This window comes from Peromyscus californicus, unplaced genomic scaffold, assembly GCF_007827085.1.
Source record: "Peromyscus californicus insignis strain IS unplaced genomic scaffold, ASM782708v3 Scaffold_1__1_contigs__length_55948999, whole genome shotgun sequence".
NCBI lineage: Eukaryota > Metazoa > Chordata > Mammalia > Rodentia > Cricetidae > Peromyscus > Peromyscus californicus.
In genome coordinates, this window is record NW_026294492.1 from 15,062,314 (window position 1) to 15,085,844 (window position 23,531).

Consider the following 23,531-nt stretch of genomic DNA (forward strand, 5'->3'; position numbering starts at 1 on the left):
CATACAAATAAGTAAATCTTAAAAGGTTTATCTGGTTTCAATTATCTGCATTGTTGAAATTCTCCACCCCTGCATCCCGCCTCTCAACCATTAAACACCTGGGCCTGTTAATCTGGTGGTGTGATTCATGCTGAAGTGCTGAAATTTCAGTGTCTCTAAGACAGCACAGTGCCTGCATGCCCGGAGTGAACATGACATGCTCCATTGGAGATGCATTTGACAATCAAGGGAGTCTGTGGAAGCAGAGTGTTGCAATCCCTAATCACTTTGCCAAAACGAAGTTAGCTGTTCTGTTTTATAACATATGAAGTGTGATAATAAGAAACTTGTGTTTCCATCTCTCCTGTTACTTTTACTGGAATTTTTGACTTCCATAAGATTTTGAGGGTACATTTGCAGTTTACTGGCTGGTTGGTTTGGTCTCCTTTGGTTCAGCTCTTTGCAGTATCTTTGGGTAATTATTGACGGCTTTGTTCTTAACTCATTTGAAGAGACTTATTGCATAATGGCAGACATATTGTCTGACCTGTAGTTTTGTTCAGTACAACATAATTGCCCCTTTTAAAATCTGAAATTACAATATTTTATTTGTTTCCCTCTTCAATTAAGTTTGATGTATAAAAGTATAGAAATAGAAGTTGTTAGATATTTGGAAAATAATATCCAGAACAGGGATCTTTTTTTCTCTAAACAAGTTAATTGGAAGACTGGTAAGTAGTGGCTGCCCTGACTTAGGATGATAAACAGAATTGTTTTTAGACCCGTGGTGTTCAAACTGAGATGAAGTAAATTAACAGTCATCTTTGTTTTATACTGAGAAGGAAGAGAAAGGGGCCTCATCAGGATTCTGCCTCATCTGGAGCTGAATCTTGAAGTGGGATGCACTTGTGTTTGCTGTGTTTATAAAGAGGGTCTGGGAAGGTGTCTGATGGTCCTTTGGTGATAGACTGTGGTGCGTGCCTGCAGTGTGCATGCCTGCATTTCTGTCAGCTGAAGGGGTTGCAGACCTGCAGGTGCTCTAGCAGTGAGGAGTAGCAGTCTTCCCCTGTTACCTAGAACCTGCTTTCTCAGCATCAGCCCTCTGCATGTCAAGAAGGAGCCTTCCCATTGGCCATGTCCGGGAAGTCAGGATTAGGACCTACCTGGCTGTGGACTGAATTGTGAGGTGATTTCAGAAGCTTCACATTTGGTGATAACATCTCTGGGAGGTAGCAGACCGTCACGGATTTGTCTTGTGGTATTGGCATTCCCTAGGGAAGGTGCACAGTAGCAGAGAGCTTGCATTTTCTGAACATAAGTGTCTCCTTCACCTCCAGATAGCTTAAACTCGGTATGTGCGGCAGGCTTGTCCAGGCCCAGCAAAGCCTTGTCCGTATGTGTTGCTTACTTCACTTTTTTCAGCAGGGTCTGTGGACCAGAGAGGACTTTTTCTTCCAGATTCAGAGCAGGAACAGTAACCGTCATCCTCCTGGTGCTGTGCCGGGATACAATGTAGTCAGTCCAGAGATTTTGCCTATACCCTTAAAAATAGGAACATTTTTCATTGTTTCTAGAAATGTGTCCTGTCTGTTTGTTATAGTTTTTCTGTCTCTTCCCCTAATGTTCGGAGCCATTTCTCTCCCTAAAACCCATTGTTCCTGCTCTCTCCTGTGGGCAGAAGAAACTGACAGCCATGTTACGCCATGTGTAAAGACAAACAGTGTTTCCCTAAAGACACCAGAGTAAAACTGACCAAAGGAAGTGTATGGGTGCTGTGAGAGCTCAGAGCCTTTCCTCCTCCTCCTCCTCCTCCTCCTCCTCCTCGTCCTTCTTTTGGTTTCTGTTTGTCTTTCTTTTCAGGGTGTTTTGATTTTTGTTCTGACAGGGTCTGGCTTGCTAGCCTTGGCCTTAGGTAACCCAGGCAGTCCTCCTGCTTGATCCTCTCCAGGGGTGATTACGGGGTGAACCACCACACTGGGCTCCTGTTTCTTTCTTTGAGTGTATCACACAGTCTGAATTTTAGACTTAAAATGTATGTCTGTGACTGAGTAGCTTGAAAACCTTCGCTGAGAGTTGGGATGCAAGTTAAGATATTGAACTTGTCAATTCAGGAGTGCATCTCCTCCATAACAGAACAAAATAAACTCAGATATTCTGCCAGCTGTGAAGCTCTCCAGACTGCCTGTGATGATCTGCGCTATACGGTGCCTTCCCAGCCCCGACAAGTCAGCCGTGCCGTGAGAACCGCCTGTAGCTCTGCTGTGTGCTGTTCAGTAGTTATGCTAGCCTCAGGGAGGGAAGACGAGAAGACTCCTGTCATAGGAGCTATGGCCAGAGCCCTGTCCCCAGATCTAGTGATAAGAAGCAGAAGTAACGTAGGGAAGAACTAGAAGTTTTGGGTGTGTTGAGGAAGACCCTTCTTCCAGCTCAGAAGATCAAAACCAGCTTCAGTGGCCAGAGTTTCTGAACAGAGCACTTCTTCACAGCTGGGATATTTGCACAGGCTTCTAGAAGTACACGTTCCAGAAGACAGAGAGTGGGAGTCACTGTGCACTCTATGCAGTGAAGCACTGTGGAAAAGAAAGAATTCGCTTTTGTCACTGGGCCCCTGAAGACAGTAATAGCAGGTACCATGTTCATTGGGGTTGCCGTGTGATATATCTAAAGAGATTATCAGAGGTCAGATCCTGGGCTAATAGTTGGGGGCAGACAAATATAGCTTGGCTAGAAGCCACTGAAGGATCATGGATCATGTCAGACATGCAGTAAACTCATTTCTCAGTGAAGAAAATGAAGCAAAGAGGAAAGTATACTAAAAAGTAAACAACCAGGTAATAAATGGTCCAAGTGAGCACCACGAAATGCAGTATAAAAGGCATAATTCCCAGTGGAGATTACAATAAAGGGGCCATAGATGTATGTATACTGGAGGAATTGATTCATTTGCTGTGAAGGAAGAAAGAGTGAAAGATGCAGAAAATATACTTGTGTCCCAGACTATCACCCACAGTCCACCGGTGCACCCTGTGAGGTTGTGGTAGTTTGCCAGCGTGGATGGGTAAGACTCTAGGCTGTGCCACAGCTGCACAGGCACAGGGCACAAGCCTGAGGAAAAAGGCTTGTTTCTTGCCTGTAATACAAGTCCTCTGAGGATAGGCTGTCTCTGTGTAGTTCTTTCTGGACAGTCTTACTCCAGAATCCAGGCTCATCATGTAGCCCCTGTCTGACATATTCTGGCTTCCTGGAGAGGATAGAAAGGGGTGAGCTGCATTTTAAAGTCTCCTGAAGGTAACCCTACTCCTCACAGTCCAGGGCAAGTCACCGGTGCACCCAGTGTTTGGCCCATGGTCTGGGATATCTGATGCTCTCCAGAGAGAAGAAATCATTTGTGAATGACAAAACAGCACTTAAAAAGAACTAGAACAGCGTGTATTTCTATTGTAATGTAGGTATTTATTGTGAGACATTTGTTTCTCATTTTACAAGTGTGTGCTGCTATCTCAGATTACAGTCTGGAATGTATATCTAATTGTGAGTTAAGGAGAAGTTTTGGAAATCATTCATCCAGACTGGTATAGCACAGAAGCTGTGAGAAGGGAAAGGAGGTCAGCAGAGGTGCAGTGTGTGGAGGACTGGAGAGCCCTGGCTCCCTGTCATTCACCCTCAAGACGTAGAGTTCGTTTCCTCTCCCCTTTGCATTGAGGCTGGGCACCTGACCTATTTCAACAAGTCACTGCAGTGCTCGGGCCTGAGGTTCAGGTACTTCCAAGTCCAGACCTCAGAAGTCTGGGACCTTCTGTTTCCTCCATCTCAGTGGGCAGCTGCCATATTCAAGGTCTAGCTGCTCTGGCATTGCCTGGCTGGCCGCATGAGGGGGTCCCGAGGCACTTGGCAAAGCATCCCTTTAGATCACTGAGTGCTGCATCAGTGGCCCAGCTGATCAGGGAGCCGCACTGTCATCCAGCTGAGTCCTGTTGGAATTCCTCACCTGCAGAGTCCTGAGAGGGAGCGGTGCTCTACAGTAATGGGTAGCTGAAGTAAACTGACAGCTGCTTAAGGAGATAAGGAGGTAGAAAGCATCAATTGCTGGAGTTAACATTGGAGGTTACCCTGGAGAGTTCATCGTTAGTGAAATAAGAGAAAGAAGCTGTGGAATGTTGAGTGATAGATATTCACCTAGAAGCCAACCAATGAGGAGAAAAATGCAATACCGAAATAAGGAAGTGGTCGAGGGAACATATATATTTTATTTTCCCATTTTTATTTTTATGCATACGGTGTTTTGCCTGCCTGTGCATCTGTATACCACATGCATGTATTGCCAGGGGAGACCAGAAGAGGGCGCCGTATCTGCTGGGACTCCAGTTACAGTCCTTTGTGAGCTGCCCTGCCTGCTGGAAATGCAGTCCAGGTCCTCTGCAAGAGCAGCTAGCACTCCTAACCACTGAGCCATCTCTCCATCTCCTTTTACTTCAGTAAAGATGTTTGCTGTTGTTTCTTCAATACTTGAGTTCTTCAAGGCCATAAGGGGAGTTGTGATGGGAAGTGGGTGAATGTTTGCTCTGCAGGGAGTTTGGGGAGAATTTGGAGGGATCAGAGCATGTGTGAATGTTGTCGAGGCGGAAGGTAAAAGAAGTTGGCATTGAGATGTGCCTAAGGGCAGAAATTGAACTACAAACAGGATCAGACTTTTAGAACTGAGATGGGGGCCTATGGGACAGTACAGTGAAGGTACAGTAAAGGATCTGAATTCCACAGGAGCAGTGTAGTTATTGGACACTTGTGTCCCTGGGACTCACTATTGCCCTGGGGTGAGAAAACACAGTGATCAGATAGTCAGCCATGACTACTCTGACTTGTGAAAGACTTGCGTGTTAGAGAACGGTAAATCTATTCAGGGGAAGTTTGTCTGAGAGTAGAAGGCTGTTCTTCCAGTGACTTCTTAGACTCTGACTCCGTATATATTTGTCTTTTAAATGTTCTTTACATTTTAATATATTCTGTGTTTTTCTGGATGTGCAGATGTGTGTGGTCATACATGCCCACACTGCACCCACGTGGAGGTCAGAGGTCAGCTTGTAGGGGTGAGCACACTCTTGCACTGTGTGGGTCACAGGGGTAGAACTTGGGTCATCAGCCTTGGCAGCAGGTGCCTTTACTCTCTGAGCAATCCTGTCAGATCCTGAATGTGTTTGTTTACGTGTGTGCACACGTGCTGTCTTCCCTGAATCACTCAGACTGCTTTGTTGAAAACAGGACACATGGAAGATTTCAACTTTTCAACTTCAGCCATTGTTAGCTATCTGAATATTTTTGCAAATCCTGAAACTGCTTTCAAAGTGGAAAATTTACGTGGTCTTTTTTTCATCTTTTCATAACTCAGAACTATTTAATATATTCGTCTCAAACTTTGCAAAAGTAATCACCTTTGGGCTGAAACTAAGCATGGAAAATTTCACCACAAAAGTCTAATTTTTTGGAAAGCTGCAAGGAAGTGAAAACGGGTTTATAATAGAACAGTTTTCATGCATGTCAGCACTCAGTGCTTTATCGAATATTCTTCACCTGGGGGTTCCTGAGCTTCGCAGATCTAAGTCTACACTGTCCCGGGTAGAGAGCCTCCCACTTCCTGCCAACCCCCTGTGAGGTGTGCTTAAAAGGACAGATAAGACAGGCGAAGTGGCTCGGACTGAGCACATCTTGTCTTCATTAACTTTTTGTGATGCCACTTTCTGGGCCTGGAGGAATTATTTTTATTTCTGAAAAGATCAGATACCTTAAATTTATTGTTAAGATTTTTCAAATGTTTCATAATAAAAATGTAAAATTAGCACTGGGCAATGGTGGCCCACAATGTTAATCGCATCACTCAGGAGGATGAGGTAGGCGGATCTCTGTGAGGTTGAGGCCAGCCTGGTTTACAGAGTGAGTTGCAGGACAGCCAGAGCTACACAGAGAAAAACTAAAAAAAAAAAAAAAAAAAAAAAAAAAAAAAAAAAAAAAAAAGGTAAAATTAGCAATTATTAAAAGAAGTTTATATTTCCCTTTCCCTGTATGTTACTTTTGTATATCTTTCACAGAGATGATGTTCTCCTGAATATGCTTGGTTTTTTTATGATTTTGTTCTTGTTTTTGTTTTAAGACAGAGTCTTAATCTAAAGTCCAGGCTGCTTAGAACTCACTTTGTACCTGAGCTTATCCTTAGACTCACAGCAGTCCTCCTGCCTCAGCACCCAGAATGCTGAGATCATAGGTATGGTCTAGGAAATCTGGTTCTGAATATACCTGTAAGGCCCTTAAATTCCCTTAGGCAATGTCTAATCCTTCCTTACACAACAGTGATTGTCTTACATATGACAGATGGATGACTTCCATTACCACGCTTGAGAATGTTAGTATGCTGAGGCAGGAGGATGACTGTAGTTTGAGGCTACATAGTGAGTTCCAGGCAGCCTGAGTTATAGATTGAGACCCTGTTTCAAAACAAAATAAAAAATAAATTAAAAAAAAAGAACTGTTATATTCAGCAGCAAACCATCTTATCTAATAGCAGTATATGCTATCATATAGGGCAATGAAGAAATGAAAAACTTTTCTTCATTGATAATTTTATATTTTTATTATGAAATTTTTTTCCAAGTTTTAAAAAATCCTTATTATAAAATTAAAATGTTTGAAATTTTCAGAAATAAAATAATTATATAATGAATCTATGAAAACCTATCATCTGCAGTAGTGTAGGTACTAATATTTAGTTACTTTGATCTCATTGTTTTCATGAGTATCTTGAGTAAATTTCAGTCTTTGTGGTGGTTCATATTATATATATTTCTTTATGTGTATTAAGAAATGGATATAGTCTGTGTGTTGATTTTCATTTCATCCAGAATTTCTTTTTACAGTATTCCTTCTTAAGGAATTTGTTTTCTAATTATAAAAGTTAAGATATTTTCAAATTTCAGGATGATAGGGAAAACATTTAAAAAGCAAAGGTAAAGAAGTGTCCAGAGGGATGTCACAGGCTGTGTACAGCTGGCCGCGTTTCTGCTCCGCAAGTGGCGTCCTAAACAACGTGGAAACACCAGGGGAAAACGCAGTTAGAGCTTCCTGTGTTTTACCTGGAGCTGGCTGCCGTAGAGATAAAATTCGCCTGTTACTTTACAGATACCTGACTTGGGCAGCGAGATGGCTCAGCGGCCAAAGGCTGCCAGGCCTGACAATCTTAGCCTCCTCTCTGGAACCACGTGACAGAAGGAGAGGACTCCCACCAGTTGTGCCCCGACCTCCACACATGCTCAGTGGCATACAGGCACATGTACATGCACACGTACATGCGCACAAGCGCGAGCACACATACACACACAAATAAATTACTCTCAAGCTAGCATATCCCTTATCCCTGTGCTCAGAACAGAAAAAATAATGTAGTACCCTCTGTTTGTGTTTAGTTCACGGAGAAATAATAGAAGTTTGAGCTCTTGTAACATTCTTACCTTTAGAATATAAAATTTTGTTTCTAGTATGCAATTCCCTTGTGGTTATTTACAGTAAGCTTAATAAGTCTCATTAGTCATTATATCATAATGGCTCTTTAATCCTTTCAACAACCTGAAGAGGCTTTTATTATCCTGTTCACACTGGAGGAAATGGAGACTTGCAAGGACCTTGATAATTACTCAGGTCCAGGCAGCCAATGATTAGCAGTGCTAGGATTCGAACCCACTACATCCTTACCCACCGAGCTTAGTAACTAACATCATATTTTTAAAGTGAGAAATCCACGGAGTCTTCTTAAAGGGCAAAGGAATTTATTAGGGGAGAAAAACTCACTGTACAGAACAGAATTGCCACAGGTTCTGGAATGCTGGGGCACAGTCTCATGAGCTTCTGGCTGTCTGAGTCATTCCTGAATCCAAGCCCATGAGGGAAAGAAGAAAAGGTGCAAGCTTGCATCTCTAGTCTTAAGGGTAGCGGAGAGGCCACGCCCCAGGGACATGTACTTCAAGGTCATAGGCAGGTAGAGTAGTTACCTGCTACATCTTTAGGGCTTTGCTTCAGGGTCTTAGAACAGATACCCACTACATATTGTAACGGGTTTCTAGAAATCCATAAAAAGAATAGCCAGCCCTCAGATAAAGGTGCAAAGGATAGCAAAGGATAACGGACCTGAGAACGCTAACGACTATGAAGATGCACACCTGCCGCAGTGTGTGATGTGACCCGGTTAGTGTCTACAGAATGACGGTGCTCACGGTGTCTGGGGAATGAGCTGTGCAGTCATCACATGGACAGCCATGTCACGGAGTCCAGGACATGTGTCTCCTGCACATAGTTCTGATAGTCTGAACATGGAGACCCCAGGTGGCTATGGCTGTTATCCCTGGAGAGACGACTACCTTGTTTTCACTTCTTTTCTGTGATAATCTCATATTACTAGGGGGAAAGTTTCAGTAAAGGATGTTCATACCCTTTAATTTATTAATCCATTTCTTTGGAATCTGTGTAAGAAGAAACTATTCTCAAGAGATACGGAAATACTCATGTGCAAACATATCAAACATGATAAGAAAACCGGAAACATGTTTTCTACCAGCTCTTCTGTTGGGCTTAGAGCTTGGGTCTAATTTTTGTCACAGGTCCAAGAACAGAAGCTGAACCTGCAAGTTGGAAGGTGGGGTCTTACATCTCCTATATTCCCAAAGGAATTGAATCAAATTAAATTAATTGAATTAAATTTAAGTACACATGTGACAGTTATGTCAGCAGCTCCTGCTGGGTAACTTTGTCAGTGGTTTGTGAGGACAACTGATTTCTTCTCTTCATGTAAGGACTCTGACACCTGCCTTGACTAAGAAAACATCTGCCCTGTTGTCAGGAAGAGATCAGCAGAGGATATGTGTCTTAGGCTTTCTATTGCTATGAAGAGACACTGTGACCATGGCAGCTCTTATAAAGGAAAACATTTAATTGGGGCTGGCTTACAGTTCAGAAGTTTAGTTTATTATCATCATGGTGGGAGGCATGGCAGCATGCAGGCAGACATGGTGCTGGAGAGGTAGCTGACAGTTCTACATCTGGATCGTCAGGCAGCAAGAAAAGACTGCCACATCTGAGACCTTAAAGCCCACCCCCAGTGTCACACTTCCTCCATCAAGAGCACACTTCCTAATAGTGCCACTCCCTGTGGGCTTATGGGGGCCATTTTCTTTCAAACCACCACCATATGTAAAGTGTCAATTCTAGTTTAATTTCTACAAGACTGAACTGAGTATTAATGTGGCCTCAGGCTAGCTAAAGATTTAATTTGCACAGCACAAACTTCTTACAAAATCCTGTGATACAGAAGAAGAAAGTGAGCATGCGTGTGGTGGGCAGACCCTGAGTGTCCTCCTGTAATTTAAGTCCACTTCTCATGCCCATGTTCACATGTAGTCTCCATGCTTACAATTCCAACCAAGAAAGCACAGTAAAGGTGGGAGGAGTTGTGTGATTTACATACCTAAGGTGTTACCCTGTCTTGCTGAAGCCTGTCCCTCTTGCTGGCTTGAAAAGCAAACTGCCATGCTCTTAGCTGTCCTGCTCACGTGTAAGGTAGTACTGTCAGCTTCTAGAAGCTGAAAGCAACCTTGAGCCAACAGCCAAGAGAAACCAGAGCCATGGGTCCTACATTGCAAGGAACTGACTCCCGTTGACAGCTTTAGTGATCCTTGACCCTTTCCCCATCAAGCCTCATGTGAGGTCCCTGTCCTAGCTGACATCTTGATTGCAACAGAGTGAATTCTTGCATGCTGAGTTATTGTTCTTTATGGTACACACACATGAACACACACACACACACACACACACACACACACACACACACACTTACTTACAAACACACATACACACATATACCTATAAGACATTGACAAAGTCTGTAATCCAACCGTGCGGATTGTTAGTTTCTGAAGTAGTCGTCTCTGCATTGGTGTGATTTGGAATGTAAGGCGTGTACAGTTTCCACTACACACACCCGTTGAAATACACTAGTGAATAGTCGTTTTAAAGACATTACAATATGCTGTATGAGAGAGCATGTCAGAGGCATTTACGCTCGTGAGGCTGAACAAATGTGTCATGGCTTATTGTTACAGATGTGCCCTTGATTCACTGGATTGTAACTGTTTGTTTCATGGTCTCATTATTGTTACTTAGGGAGTTTTTCAAAGGAGGAGAGGAAATATTTTTACCTCAAAATAAAATCTGGAAACCACTACTTGCTAGTGGCATTTGATCTCCGGGTACTTTTCCTAACAAATGCACTTTTCATGTAGTAACTCTTTTCTACCCATGGAAACCGAAATCCAGAGAAGGTTTCCTAGAACTTGTGTGATGTTAAAGACAAAGGAGGTGCTTCTTATCTTTAAAAAGATAGATGGGATTAACTAAGAAAATCATAGTCTCTTTACCTTTACCTCACCTCAGTGCAGGTATTAAAATGACATTTTTGTGTACGGTACAGAAATGTTTTTGGATGTCTCTCGGCAGTTAAATGGGAAATAGTCTGCAGTGAGTTTCCTGAGTAACCCTTTGCTCTGCTGTCAATGCATTGCTCATGGAGGTGTCCAGTGAGTGCTGTCAAAATTCTCTGTGAGGCCTTTTACAAGGATTGGGGCACAGTAGACAAGACTCTGGGGGCCCAGATTTGTCCTGCTCTTTATTTCCCGAATGCAGATACCTGTTGCACATTATCACACACACACACACACACACACACACACACACACACACACACACACACACCCTCTCTGAAGTCATAGACTGCATTCTTTGCCAATCTGTCCCTGTCACTCAGTGCAGCATCTGACATATCAAGGATACCCAATACTTTTCAATGAATGAGTAAACAAACCACTCGCTGTCCCATACCTCCCCTGTAGAAGACTGGAGTCTAATTTAGACCAGTCTTGGTTTCTTTGCCCAGTGGTTGAGGTGTCCCGACTTAACGACCTGTAGCAAACACTGGATGTAAAGGCTCACCATGCCAGAGGCCATAGTTGTGAAAGTGAGAATTTTGTAGCTGTGGACATGAGGGTGAGTTACGGTGGTCACCGCTCACTGATTCCGATCCACCTGGAGAGCGTTCTTCAGTCAGAGCGGCAGGTGCATCCTAATAGATTCCGTGCTTAGAGCAGCCTGGGAAGTGTGCTCTGCAGTGAGCCCGGGGTGTTCCATCTTCTCAGGGATTCTTAGTGGAAGCATCAGGAGGATTCCTTCCAAGAGCACCCTGCATCCCAAGGAACAGAAATGTGAGCTGTAAAGATAAAAGCTTCACCAGCAGGAGGACAGGGTGATCAGGAAACACAATTCAAATGTCTGTGTAATACGTCACACAGAATCTCTGTGAGTATCCATGGGATCCCTGTAAATTAGCCACCCTGGCCTGTAGATTAAACACATGGAGTGACCTGTTTCCTTTTTTTTTTTTTGGTTTTTGGAGACAGGGTTTCTCTGTGTGGTTTTGGTGCCTGTCCTGGATCTCGCTCTGTAGCCCAGGCTGCCTCCAACTCACAAACATCCGCCTGCCTCTGCCTCCCAAGTGCTGGGACTAAAGGCGTACGCCACCACCGCCTGGCCTGTTTTCCCTTTTACATTGGGATAATTAAAGTTTAGAAAAAGCAGGAGGTGAAGGATCTCAGGCTTCTTAGGATGTGGAGTTAGTTTTTTCTCGCGCTAAGTGACTTCAAAGACTTGTACAGATTGCCTGGGAAGAATGGCAGTAATTGTTCATCGTGAGGAAACTGATGCTTCCAAACAATAATTATTACAAAACGTTTTTCATAGGTGCTGTTTTTAGTGGTTAGCACCCATCAGCCTGCTTGGGTTTATGCACCGTCTTTATCACTTTGTAGCTAAACCTCAGTTCTTCTCATCTATGAAAATGAAGACACCTACTTCACAAGGCAGTTTTGTGCATTAAATGAGAAAACGCTCAGGAAGCGCACTTCTGTGATGCCTAGAAAATAGCAGACGATCCCACTGCTAGGCCAAGCCCTTGCCTCACGTACCATATTTCTGACTTTCTGATACATGAAATTTTAATGACAACAATGTCTCAGAAGCAAGCTCTCTGATTGAAATAAAGTGACATCTGCAGTTTATAAACTCTATAAACACCAAGAAAGCTAATATGCTTGTGTCTCTGAAAGGATACCAAGGAGAGGAAAATATGATGCTATGGGGAAAGAAACAAACAGAACTAGATGATTTCTAGATCTGCACGTTGCCTGTTCCCAACTTGACTTTGGAAGGAAGGTTTATATTGCATATTTGTAAAGAACTGGGGGCAGTCATAGGGGAAGAAAGGCTCTGGGCGGTGTGTGCCCGTTTCCCGGTGTGGAGCAGGACAGCGCACACCCTTACTGTGGAGAAGAAAGGCTCTGGGCGGTGTGTGCCCATTTCACGTTGTGGAGCAGGACAGCGCACACCCTTACTGTGCCAAGCGGGTCACCTGATGGACAAATAGCAAGGGTGTGGTGTGTTCTCTCGACAGTGTCAAAGTGTTACTGTCATGGTTTCCCTTCATCACCACATGACGGCATCATTGTTGCTCTTCAGGGACAGTGGAGGCCTCTGTAATAAGCTAACCAAATGGTGAAATATATGGAGGGCTTTTAAGAGTTACTCTTCTTTGATGTTACATTCATTTCCTGTCTGATTTCCAGATACTGTGAAAAATAACTAAATGATTCTTACTGAAATGCTGCACAGAAGCCGCCCCTGAGCATCATGCTCTTTCCCCATAGCCACAGCTCTAATGTTTCCTGACTTCTTTTCTGAAGAATGATTAATAATGGAAATTCAAGAAAAATGAACACCAAAATACTGCCACTGACCCCCAAATGTAGCCAGTATACACAGTCCTAATATGAATATTTGCTTTTTTCTAATGTCTAGGAAACCTGATTTTGCCTTAATTATCAAAACTTGACTCTGAGGTAGGCATGGTGGTACATGCTTTAATTGTACCTCTGGGAGGCAGAGGCGGGGTGATCGCTGTGAGTTGGAGGCCAGCCTGCTCCATAGTTCCAGGCCATCTAGGGCTACATAGAGAAACCCTGTACAATATTAAAAAAAAAAAAAATCTCTGAGTCAGTGAGATGGCTCGGTGGGTACAAGCACTTGCCACCAAACCTCGTGGATGACTCACGTTTGATCCCCAGAACCTACATGGTAGGAGAGAACCCACTACCAGGAGTTGTTCTCTGACCTGCACATGTGTGCACATGCACATATACCTGTGAACACACACACACACACACACACACACACACACACACACACACACCCCAAAATTAAATGTGCAAACAATAGTTTTGAAGCTGACTCTGCTAGGTTCCAGATGAAAACGTTCCTGTTGAGCAGACTGAGGTGGGCCGCGTGGACGTGCTTTCTGTAAGGAGGCAGAAACATAAGAAAATGACTGGTCACATCAGAGAGTTGGGAAGCTGCTCTGCACAGCTGTGTTAGAAAATTAGGTCCACTTCCTTGGCCTGGGGGATTATTTCTTTTGTACGTAAGTTTCTATATGAAAAAATAAAAGATATCTCAACAGTGGCTTTTCCTACCAAACTTCAGCTATAAATTTCAGCTATAAATTTCACTGAAATTATCTTACGGTGTCTGGGGAAAGTACGTTTCAGGTGAGCAGTAGTTAATTGTTCTCCACAGGCAGGAGAGGGAGCCTGTCCCATCCACTGAGTGTTGGTTGGGACCAACAGTCTCTGGTCTTCTTGTGTTGTTGCGAGGCAGTGAGGCGTTCAGAGCAAATGTCGGAACTTCCTTATTGTTGTGGTCGTTCCCATGATTTCAGAGTGCACTTTAATTCTCAATTTGTTTCGATAGAGATCAACCAGATACACCCTGTGGTTGCTCGTGTGTGTTTGGTTTCCCTTGCATGCAGTTTTGTTTTCACGTGGGTCACAGTAAAGGATCATTTGTAAAAGTAATGGATTGCTTCCTGTTTCTGCCAGCTGATTTGATCAGCCCCAAGTTCCTTAAGGACTGTGGATTACACAACTAGTGTGGAATCTGGGTGATACTTTCAGTTTGGTAGAAACTGAATTAACCATTTAGAGTCTCTACATCTCTGAGGACAACATGGTACACATAGGCGTCTGATTTTGAAATGAATGAACTTGAAACAAAAGTGAACAATGAGTTTCCAAACAAGACTCAGTTATCAGATTTCTAGGAAGACAGGTTGTTTTCATTAATTGATTGCACTGGTTAGCTATAGGCTTACCAGGAGATCTAAAAATATTCATTTCCAATGTCACCATTTGAAATGTCCATGATGTACGCTGTCATATTTACCTGTGTTCAGAATACAGAGTGGTAGGGTTTGGTTTTGCTCTCGTAAAGAAAGAGCAATGAGCAATGGTCTGAATGCAGGGAGGTGGTCCTCTGCATCCTTATTTTTTAAAGATTTGTTGTAGTTTTAATTACGTGTGTATGTGTCTGTGTGCTTATGTGCATGTGAGTACAGGTGCCTGCTGAGGTCAGTGAGGGCGTCAGATCCTCTGGAGCTGGAATTACAGGAGTTGTGAGCCTCCTGTCGTGGGTTCTGGAAATTAATCTCAGGTCTGGGACAACAGCAGGGATTTTTTCACTGCCAAACCATCTCTCTATCACTTTTTTCATTTTTTAATCAAGTTACTTGTTTTCTGGTTACTGAGGTGTTGAATTCCTCATCTGCTTTGGATATTTACCCCTTGTTAGAAGCATGATTTGTAACTATTTTCGTACAGGTATATATTGTCCATTGGGGGTACTGTGTTTAATTGGCCTAGTTAACTTCTGTGCCATTACCATCCTGTTAGATGACTGTAGCTTTGTAGTGTGTGTTGACGTCAGTTGATGTGATGCCTCCAGCTTTGTTCTTTTTCTTAAAGATTGGTTTGGATATTGGGAGTCTTCTGTGGATCTGTGCACAGTTTATCTTTTTTAACTGTGAAAAACACCTTTGTAACTTGGGTGGAAATTGTATTGATCTGTAGATTACGCTAGGTAGTATGGACATAGAAGACTTCTAATTCATGAACATGGGCTAGCTTTTCATTATTCATATATTCAGTTTCTTCAGTTTTAGACATCTGAGTATACAGGTCTTTGGTTATATTAATTCTTTTTTCAGATTTTTATTTTTGATTATGTTTATGTGATGGCGGATAGGGGAGGAGGTACACATGATTGAAGTACCAGCAGTGGCCAGAAGGGGCTGTCAGATCTCTTGAGGGTGGAGTTGAAGTTGGATGTGAGCCACCTGACATGGATGCTGGGATCTGAACTCCGGTCCTCTGGAAGAGCAGTAGATACTTTAAATTGCTGAGCCATGTCTCCAGCCCTACTGACTAAACTCATTCTTAAATTAAAAAATGGAATTGTTTTTCTGATACCTTTTAGGGAGAAGTTTGTTGCTGCCATATAGAAACATTGCCAATTTTCTTTAAGTGTTATTTTCTTGTCCTTATCCTGCAACTTTACTAAACTAATTTTTTCATTCAAACAGATTTTCAGTGTGCCCTTAGGGTTTTCCATATGCATCTTACTGTCCACAATGGTTTAACTCCTTTCTTTCTGGTTTACAGACCTTCTATTTCTTGAACCTAATTGCCTTGGTAAGGATCTCCAGTAGTGTTGCCTTGTTCCATGTAGGGAAAGTTTCCAACTCCCTGCCATGGAATAGGATGTTAGCCCCAGCTATATCATATATGGCCGTTGTTGTGAGACACATTCCTTCTACACCTAACTCGTTGTGAAATTTTATCATGAAAGGATGTTATATTTCTCTCAGATGATTTGTCTCATGGTTGGCTGATGGTGTAGTTTTTGTTTTCCATTCTTTAGGTGTGACCTGGTGCATTTATAGATTTATATTACCTTTATCTATTAAAATGTGATAAGAAAGATAAAGAAATATGGAGACAGCTGAAAGGTGGGCTGGGAGAAAGGGATCTGTGTACCTTGGGTTCATACCTAAAATATTAAGTTACTTTAGATGAAAATGTATTCTCACTAAATTGTGAGATTCAATAGAGGAAAATTCCAACCATATCCTGTATAGAAATGTAGAAAATAAAAGAATAGGAAAGGTCTTATCTTGAAATATTTGCCAAGAGAAAGCTGGGTAATACTATATAAAATAAGCCCCAAGAGAAAAAAGTTAACTAAAATGAAGTGACTTGCTTTATAGTTACAAAAGTGTGTTCCTTCAGGCACTATAGGCAATATAGGAAATGTGAGTAGTGACGTCATTGCTAGTAGTACAGAGACTGAAGTATAAAACAGGATGTTATAATTAACCTTAGGCGAGTGAATCTGGAGATTCAAATGAAATGGACTCAAGCCCAGGGGGGAATATATGAAAGCAAATTCGAGAAGAAATATCCTGGATAAGCTTGAACTATTAAATAAATTGAATAAATCGATAGTCCATACTTTTCTAGAAAATAAAAACCAAGATCCAGTTAACTTCAGTGATGAGAGTTAATGAATATTCAGAGAATATACAATTGTGTTATTTTACTAACCCTTCTCAATAGTGGGGAAGGACCCATGCTTTGCAGCTCAGCAAAGTCTTCATATACAAACGAACATAGACACAGATGAGAAAAGAAAGTGACAGCCCAGCCTTCCTCACCCACACACAGAAGTCCACCCAAGGATTATGAAGAACACTGACTGTCCAAGAAGAGCCTGTGTGGCCATAGCTGTGGCCAGCCTGGCTTCCTTACCAGATTGTCACCCCAGGACCTAGCAACACTGAGACTTCAGTTTCTCCGTCTCTCTGTTCCTCCCTCAGCTGCTACCAAGCACCCTGCTCCTTGGCCTGGAGGGGAGCTCTTCTTGCATGATGTGAAGGGGAGGAAGCTCCCCACCTGGGAAACATACAGAGGACAGAGGGGAAGCCCTTCCTGTCTCACTATGAGGGAGGGACTGCTTTGCACAGACCTGCCCATTTGAAATCTGTTAAGTCTCCCTAAGTCTAACACAGCATCTCTGTCACTTTCAGGATCAAAGAACTCGTAATGTGAGAATTACCTAAAAAAAAATGGAACTCTGAATTGGGAGATGGAAAGTCATTGGTTAATATAACACCACTCCATTCCTGCAAGATTTTTCATTAGTTTCACCCCTCAGACTCCTAAAGCGTGCTGCTTGGTGTTGAAGTAACATGGCAAAAACTTGCATTATAACATGATAAGTTTTACAAAATGGAGTGTCTGTGAGTTTCAGAATCTCAGATTATATTGTGGCTGAAATGCTGCATTTTGTTTAAGAAGCATTTGGAAGCATTTGTAATGTATTGCTACCATAGCAGCATTTCAAGTTGTCTGAAAAAGCTTTTGTCTCCTGCCCCTCCCCAAAGCATTTTTCCTCATCATCCTGACCATACAGGAACTCCAGGAACAATACATTTATACTGGACGGAGGAGGAAAGCCAGAGAAGCTCATTTGTTGTGACTAAAATGGAACAAAATATCTCAACTATGGTGGTGGAAGAAAACGTCTACAGGAAATAGCTGAATATTTAGCTAGAGATAGGAGCAAGAAAAAACAAGATATGACTAGAAAAAAAACTTCCTCAGTTTTCACTCTCATATCTCTGTTCCATATTAGCGAGAGACACAAAGGGAGAATTCCAGGGCACACCTGACCAAATTTGGCATTTGGGCAGTGTCATCGAACAGGTTACCACGAGAAAGGAACTGGCCACAGCAGAAGATGAAAAAGAGACAGAAACCCACCTCTCAAGAAACTCACCCACAGTGAAAGTGCATTGATTGCACACAGAAAGAGACATAAATGCATGGAGGAAATGGTCAAACATTCGTTGATATCTGAAATCAGAGAACAGACCCACAACTGCTGTAAAACAGCCAAAGGCTTGGGACTACACTGTAGAGAAGATAAGAAGCAGCATGTCTAATTTATTATAAAGAAACAGTTTGAATGAGAAAACACATTCTTGAATTTGAGTTAGAAATGAATTTCTTAAACACACACACACACACACACACACACACACACACACACACACACATACAGAACAGTAACTAGAAAAGAAGAGACCATGTGGGCACGATGGCTTCTTGGGTAACAGCATGGGCTCACAAGCCTGACAACCTGAGGTGGATCCCTGAGTCCCACATGGTGGAAGGAAAGAACCAGCTCCCTTTTAGATGCTGTAATGTACATGTGTGCACTTTGTGTGTACACAAACACCATAAACAAATGTTAATATATAAAAACTTTTTGAAAAGAGAAAACCAAACTCAATTAGGAAAGATCAAAAACTTGATTAGATATGTCTTCAGAAGAGAAATACCATTGGCAATATATATCTGAAAATGTGGTCAATATCACTAATCACCAGGGACATACAACTCAAAGCCACAAAGTTGTATTACTCAGGATGTGTCAAGATAACTATTGTGGCACATGGTCCTCTAGACACCATGTGACCATTGTCTTGTTGAACAGTGCGCAGCTGTAATTATTGGAAGGACATTTGTACAGAATTGAACTCATTAACTTTCCATCATAGGGCAGGGGAGGGGCTCATGAAGTCCCACCCCCTCCCCAGGGAGTAACAATTAACAGTTGCTGGGAAAGAGAGTTTTTCCTAACAGGGTAGCCACCCGTAAGTTGCTGCTAGTCCTGAAAGTAACTGCAGGTAAACCCATTGGGTGGATCATTTCTTTGTTTCCATCCTTGATGCCCTGTATGGGTGAGAAGATGCTGATTCTCCTTCTTCAGGAACAGTTTCACACAACCGCTATTTAAAAGAGAGAGGGGTCTGGAGAGATGACTCCCCAGTCAGAGCCCTTGCCATGCGTGCGTGAGGGCCGAGTTCAGATGCCCAGATCCCTTGTAGAGCCAAGCAGGCCTGAGGGCCACCAGAGATCAGTGGAAAGATGGGGGTGTAGCAGAGTGGAGAGTCACAAGTTGAAACCCTGGTGGGAGCCAGTGCCGAGGTAGGAAAGCTGCACACTGCTTGACTAATTCCTGAAGGTTCAGAGTAGAAAATTGTGAAGTTTAAAATATGCCTAAGGTCTCAGACATGTGGGAGCCATATAATTTTGAGATTTGTCACCTAAGGGCTCAACCAGGCTCTCACAGAAGATGTAGAATTATTCCCTTGTACTTCTGACACATAGCAGAGACAAAGGTCCATGTGAACTGCATAAGAGCACTGTTACTAACACCATTGTTGCAGCAGCTAATTTTCCCTGGTACATTGTGTCTAGCTAACAAGAAAAAAAATATTACAAGACATGCTGAGTAAAAAAGGCATAACTTGAGAAGTGGAGCAATCAGTAAATCCATGTATGCCGGGATGTGAGGATTTTCAGGTCAGGAATTTTGAGCAGGTTTGAGGAACACATTAAAAGTTCAAATAGAACAAGTGGCCAACTTGAGCAGAGAGGGGACTCCTATGAGTTGTCCATTACATCAAAGATGGCCTTCGTTAGGTTCGTGAGTTACTTGAGCATGGTAAGAATTTCTGAGCTTGAGGATATCTCAGTAGAAACCTTTAAAGTCACAAAGCAAAGAGAACCAGGAAAAGTTAGTATGGGAAGACTGTAGGACTCTACACAAGATGTAGCAAGAGTAACAGGAATACCATGGGGGAGAAAGAAACAGAAAGTAACTGTAAAAGATAACGACTAAATTCATGTCAGACACCCCACAAGGGAGGCAGGGACCTCAGAAGACACCACACTGGATTTACACCTCCCTTGAACATGCTACTTAGGCATGCGTTTCCAAACTACAGAAAGTCAAAATACTGAAATCCAGAGAGACAAGGAGAAAAAACAACTGTGTTACTTACAGAGAAGTGTAGGCAGGAATCGCTTCCAACTTCATGGAACCTACACAAACAGGAGGAGAGAAGATGTGACATATTTAGTGTCGAGGAGGAAAAAGAAAGAAAAAATAAAAACACCAACCTGGAATCTCTACCCTGTGCGATTACCCTTCCAAGGTTAAGGAAAAGTAACAACTCTCAGACAAAAACAGCTGAGGAGAGTCGTCAGGACCTGCCCTTGCAAGAACTGTGTTGTGTTCTTCAGTCAGAAAACACTGGATCAGAAAGTGAGATCTGAATAAAGATCGCACACAACTCAGATAACTATCGGTAAAATGAAGGACGTGTTCTTGCCGTGGAACGTTAGCGAAGCTGAGGTCAATAAGGATGCTTTGTAAACATGAGCTTGAATAAAGAAGTGACACTCGAGTGTGCTGTGGTCCACACACTTCATTCCACAGAGGATCTTGGTTGTGAAGGGAGGGTGAGCGCTGATGGAAGAACTGCCATTGGGAGGTGGCGGATGTTGACTGGAAGCCTCGTGACTGGAGACCCACGGCAGGCTGGGCTCTCGGCGTCTTCCCAGCCTCCCTGTTTGCTTTACAATGACCTGCTGTACTGCACGTTTATATCTGACGTGCCTCACTGTGCGTGTGTTATGTTTACCTTAAAGTGTTTCCACATAAGGCCAGGACTGGTGCCAAGCTGGACATCCTAAGGTCACAGTTAAGGAGTGAATGGACACCCACAAATTGTCTTTGATTTCCAGATGTGCACCATGGCATACATGTGTACACACACACACACACACACACACACACACACACACACACACACACACATTAAATAAATTTTCAAATCTATTAAAGAATTAAGGGATGGAGCTGGAGAGATGCACAGTTGCTAAGAGCACTGCCTGCTCTTTTGGAGAGCCTGAGTTCTCCCCTAGCACCCACATAATAGCTCACAACTGTCCGTAATTCTAGTCCCAGGGGATCCAACATCCTCTTCTTGTTTCTGAGTACACATGTTGGACAGACCTATGTGGAAGCAAAACACCCATACATATAAAATAAAAATGCCAGTGCAAAAACTTAAATCAATAGCTTCTGTTCTCATTTTCCTGTTCTGTGATCCTTTACTATTATTGAGGTACCCCATTTGTATTCATGTTAATAGATTGTGCATAACTATTTTGGCTTTTCTGATCTTTTATAGAGATCATTTTCATGTATTTCAATAATAACCACCACGTGGTAAATACTGTTTGAATTAAAATGATTTTATGGATACTCATTTTCATCCACAGAACTATTTGGATATATTGTCTGTTTTTCTGATTGAGCTGTTTTGATGTTTTTATCCTTGAGATAAAGTTAAGATTGAAGTTAAGAGAAACCCACTTTTCTGGTCCAATCCATTGTTGGGAACATATGTGGTTCTGTTGAAGAATATTCTTGGCTGTTAGCATTAGGAATAGAAGACCTTTCCAAAAGGGAACTATCTCCAAGCCTAGTAAATAAAAGAAATGCTGATAGCAATGGAGTCTTTCGTATGGCCCTGCTGTCCTGGGTACCATCAAAGTCAAGTCAGTGTATAGTTTCTACTTCCAGTAATCCTTCAAGAGAATGGTGAATTACCATCATGATCTAGGAAGTGTCTATCATTCCTCCTTCTTCTGGCACTTAGACCCAGTGCCTCCAGGAATAAGCTTAGGTCATCTCCAGACTAGTCACAGGGTAAGAATACAGTTGACTTTAGTTGGGTCTGGCCACATCTCTAGTGGTGTTTTAGGCCTGCTCACTGCCAGGAGAGTATAGGAAGAACAGCCAGTGTGTGGGCTATTTAGTAAGAACCTCTCATCCAAGTGTGTTTCTCTCTTGTAGGTCATCCACACCTTTCTGCTGTTTCCCACGATTGAGCGTATGTCTGAGACACCCAATGGCCGGATTGCCACTCCACTTTTGTGCTGGTTTCGGTATGCACTCTATGCTACCAGCTACTTAGTACTTAAACCGTGTCCTGAAATACTAAGGTCCTTCATAACCAGAAAAGCCCTGGAAAGACTGAGCTTTACCGGCGAGATTCCTTTGAAGAATCTTCTTCAACCGTTCTGCCTGGGTAAGCATGTTTTTTAAAGGTGTGTGCCTGTTGTCCTCTAAGGGACTGTTGACAGAATAATCTTGGAATGTTCATGAATATCAGACAGACAGTTATCTGTTTGACTTTTTCTAACCCAAACATAATCTAAGAATAGAATTTGAGATTGAGTGAAGGGAGTTTGTGTGAAAAACAGATAAAAAAGCCTCACAGAGCTTTGTTTTGTTTTGTTTTAAAGATTTACTTATTTATTATGTATACAGTGAGTGTTCGGCCTGCAGGCCAGAAGAGGGCACCAGATCTCATTGTTGATGGTTGTGAGCCATCATGTGGTTGCTGGGAGTTGAACTCAGGACCTCTGGAAGAGCAGCCAATGAGTGCTCTTAACCTCTGAGCCATCTCTCCAGCCCCACCTCATAGAGCTTTAATGTTCCCTTCAGCTCCTGGTTCTGCACTGTGGCTACAGCATGGTGAGATGTGCCAAGCATAGTGCACAGCATGTGTGGAGTCCTCCCAGGCATCCAGAGGTGGCCGGTAGTTCAGTGTCTGCCACAATGGCCCCACAGAGTACACGGGTTACATCTTGATGCTTATCTTTGAGTCAATTTAGAAGAGTTTAAGTTATGAGAGAGTAAATATCATCATGCTAATATATTTTAGTACTGTAGTCTTTGCTATATATACGTTCAGAATATGCCAGTGATTAGTTTTTCTAATCTGTACTTTTAATAACTTAGTAGTATTTATCAATGACTTAATTTTTTGTTTATTTTTTATATGTATGGGTGTTTTGCTTGCATGTACATCTGTACACCATGCTGACCAGAAGAGGGCATCAGATCAGGATATGGAATATAAGACATTTTGTTTTTCAATTATGTATCTAATCTTTAAGCATAATAATGAAATGATAGCTGTATGTCAAATAAATACATATACAATCACTTATTTTTTGTTTAAGCAAGTGCTTATGTAGAGATATTTTCTAGTCTTTTCTACACGGGAGTTATAAATACCTTCTTAGAGAAACATCCCCCTGCAGTCACCAGTAGGGAAGGAACCTCCATTGCAGTTGTGGAGATTGGCCTCTAGCCACGGCATCCAGCACCCTCAGCTGCAAGACAATTTAACCCCAGTACACATTCTCGTTCTTGACAAGGCCAACCGGAGCCTTCCACGCACATTGTTACAGGCTTTCCCCCACACCATGGTAGACTCACCATTTTCAAAATAGACCTAAAAACCAGAGTGAATATTCGTCATCTCTTCAAAGGACCAGCGTGCAAACAGATGTATTTGTGCACACAGCCCTCTTGCTGCTGATCTGCCTGCTTCATCTGGTCTTCCAATTCCTTGGCTCTGGATCTGGACTGACAATATCAAGTAATCAGTATTTCAGTGGTGTCAGTTTTCCCAGTTGTGTAACTGTGGTTACAGGGAAAGAAAGCACGAACAACTTCTCATCCTTTCTAGTCCTGGGCTTGTCTCTGCCTGGATATTTAATTTAGTTCAATCTAGTAACACTGACCAATGTCTCAGATATCCCAACCAGCACATGCCCTTTCTCCTCTGGCTCTCCAGACCCACTGCCTCATCT

The 23,531-nt window shown here is 42.5% G+C and overlaps 1 protein-coding gene across 4 annotated transcripts in view; it reads left to right on the forward strand.

Annotated features, from left to right (window-relative positions):
- The window catches only part of Ldah (lipid droplet associated hydrolase), a 61,645-nt gene that overhangs the window by 22,995 nt on the left and 15,119 nt on the right, over nucleotides 1–23,531 (forward strand). For 3 of the 4 annotated variants that reach the window (XM_052745957.1, XM_052745955.1, XM_052745956.1), the window contains one exon: nucleotides 21,721–21,955. The exons of the other annotated variant lie outside the window; for it this stretch is intronic. In XM_052745957.1, the coding sequence (XP_052601917.1) occupies nucleotides 21,721–21,955 (235 nt within the window). The remainder of the gene's footprint in view (nucleotides 1–21,720; nucleotides 21,956–23,531) is intronic. 4 annotated transcript variants of the gene reach the window in all.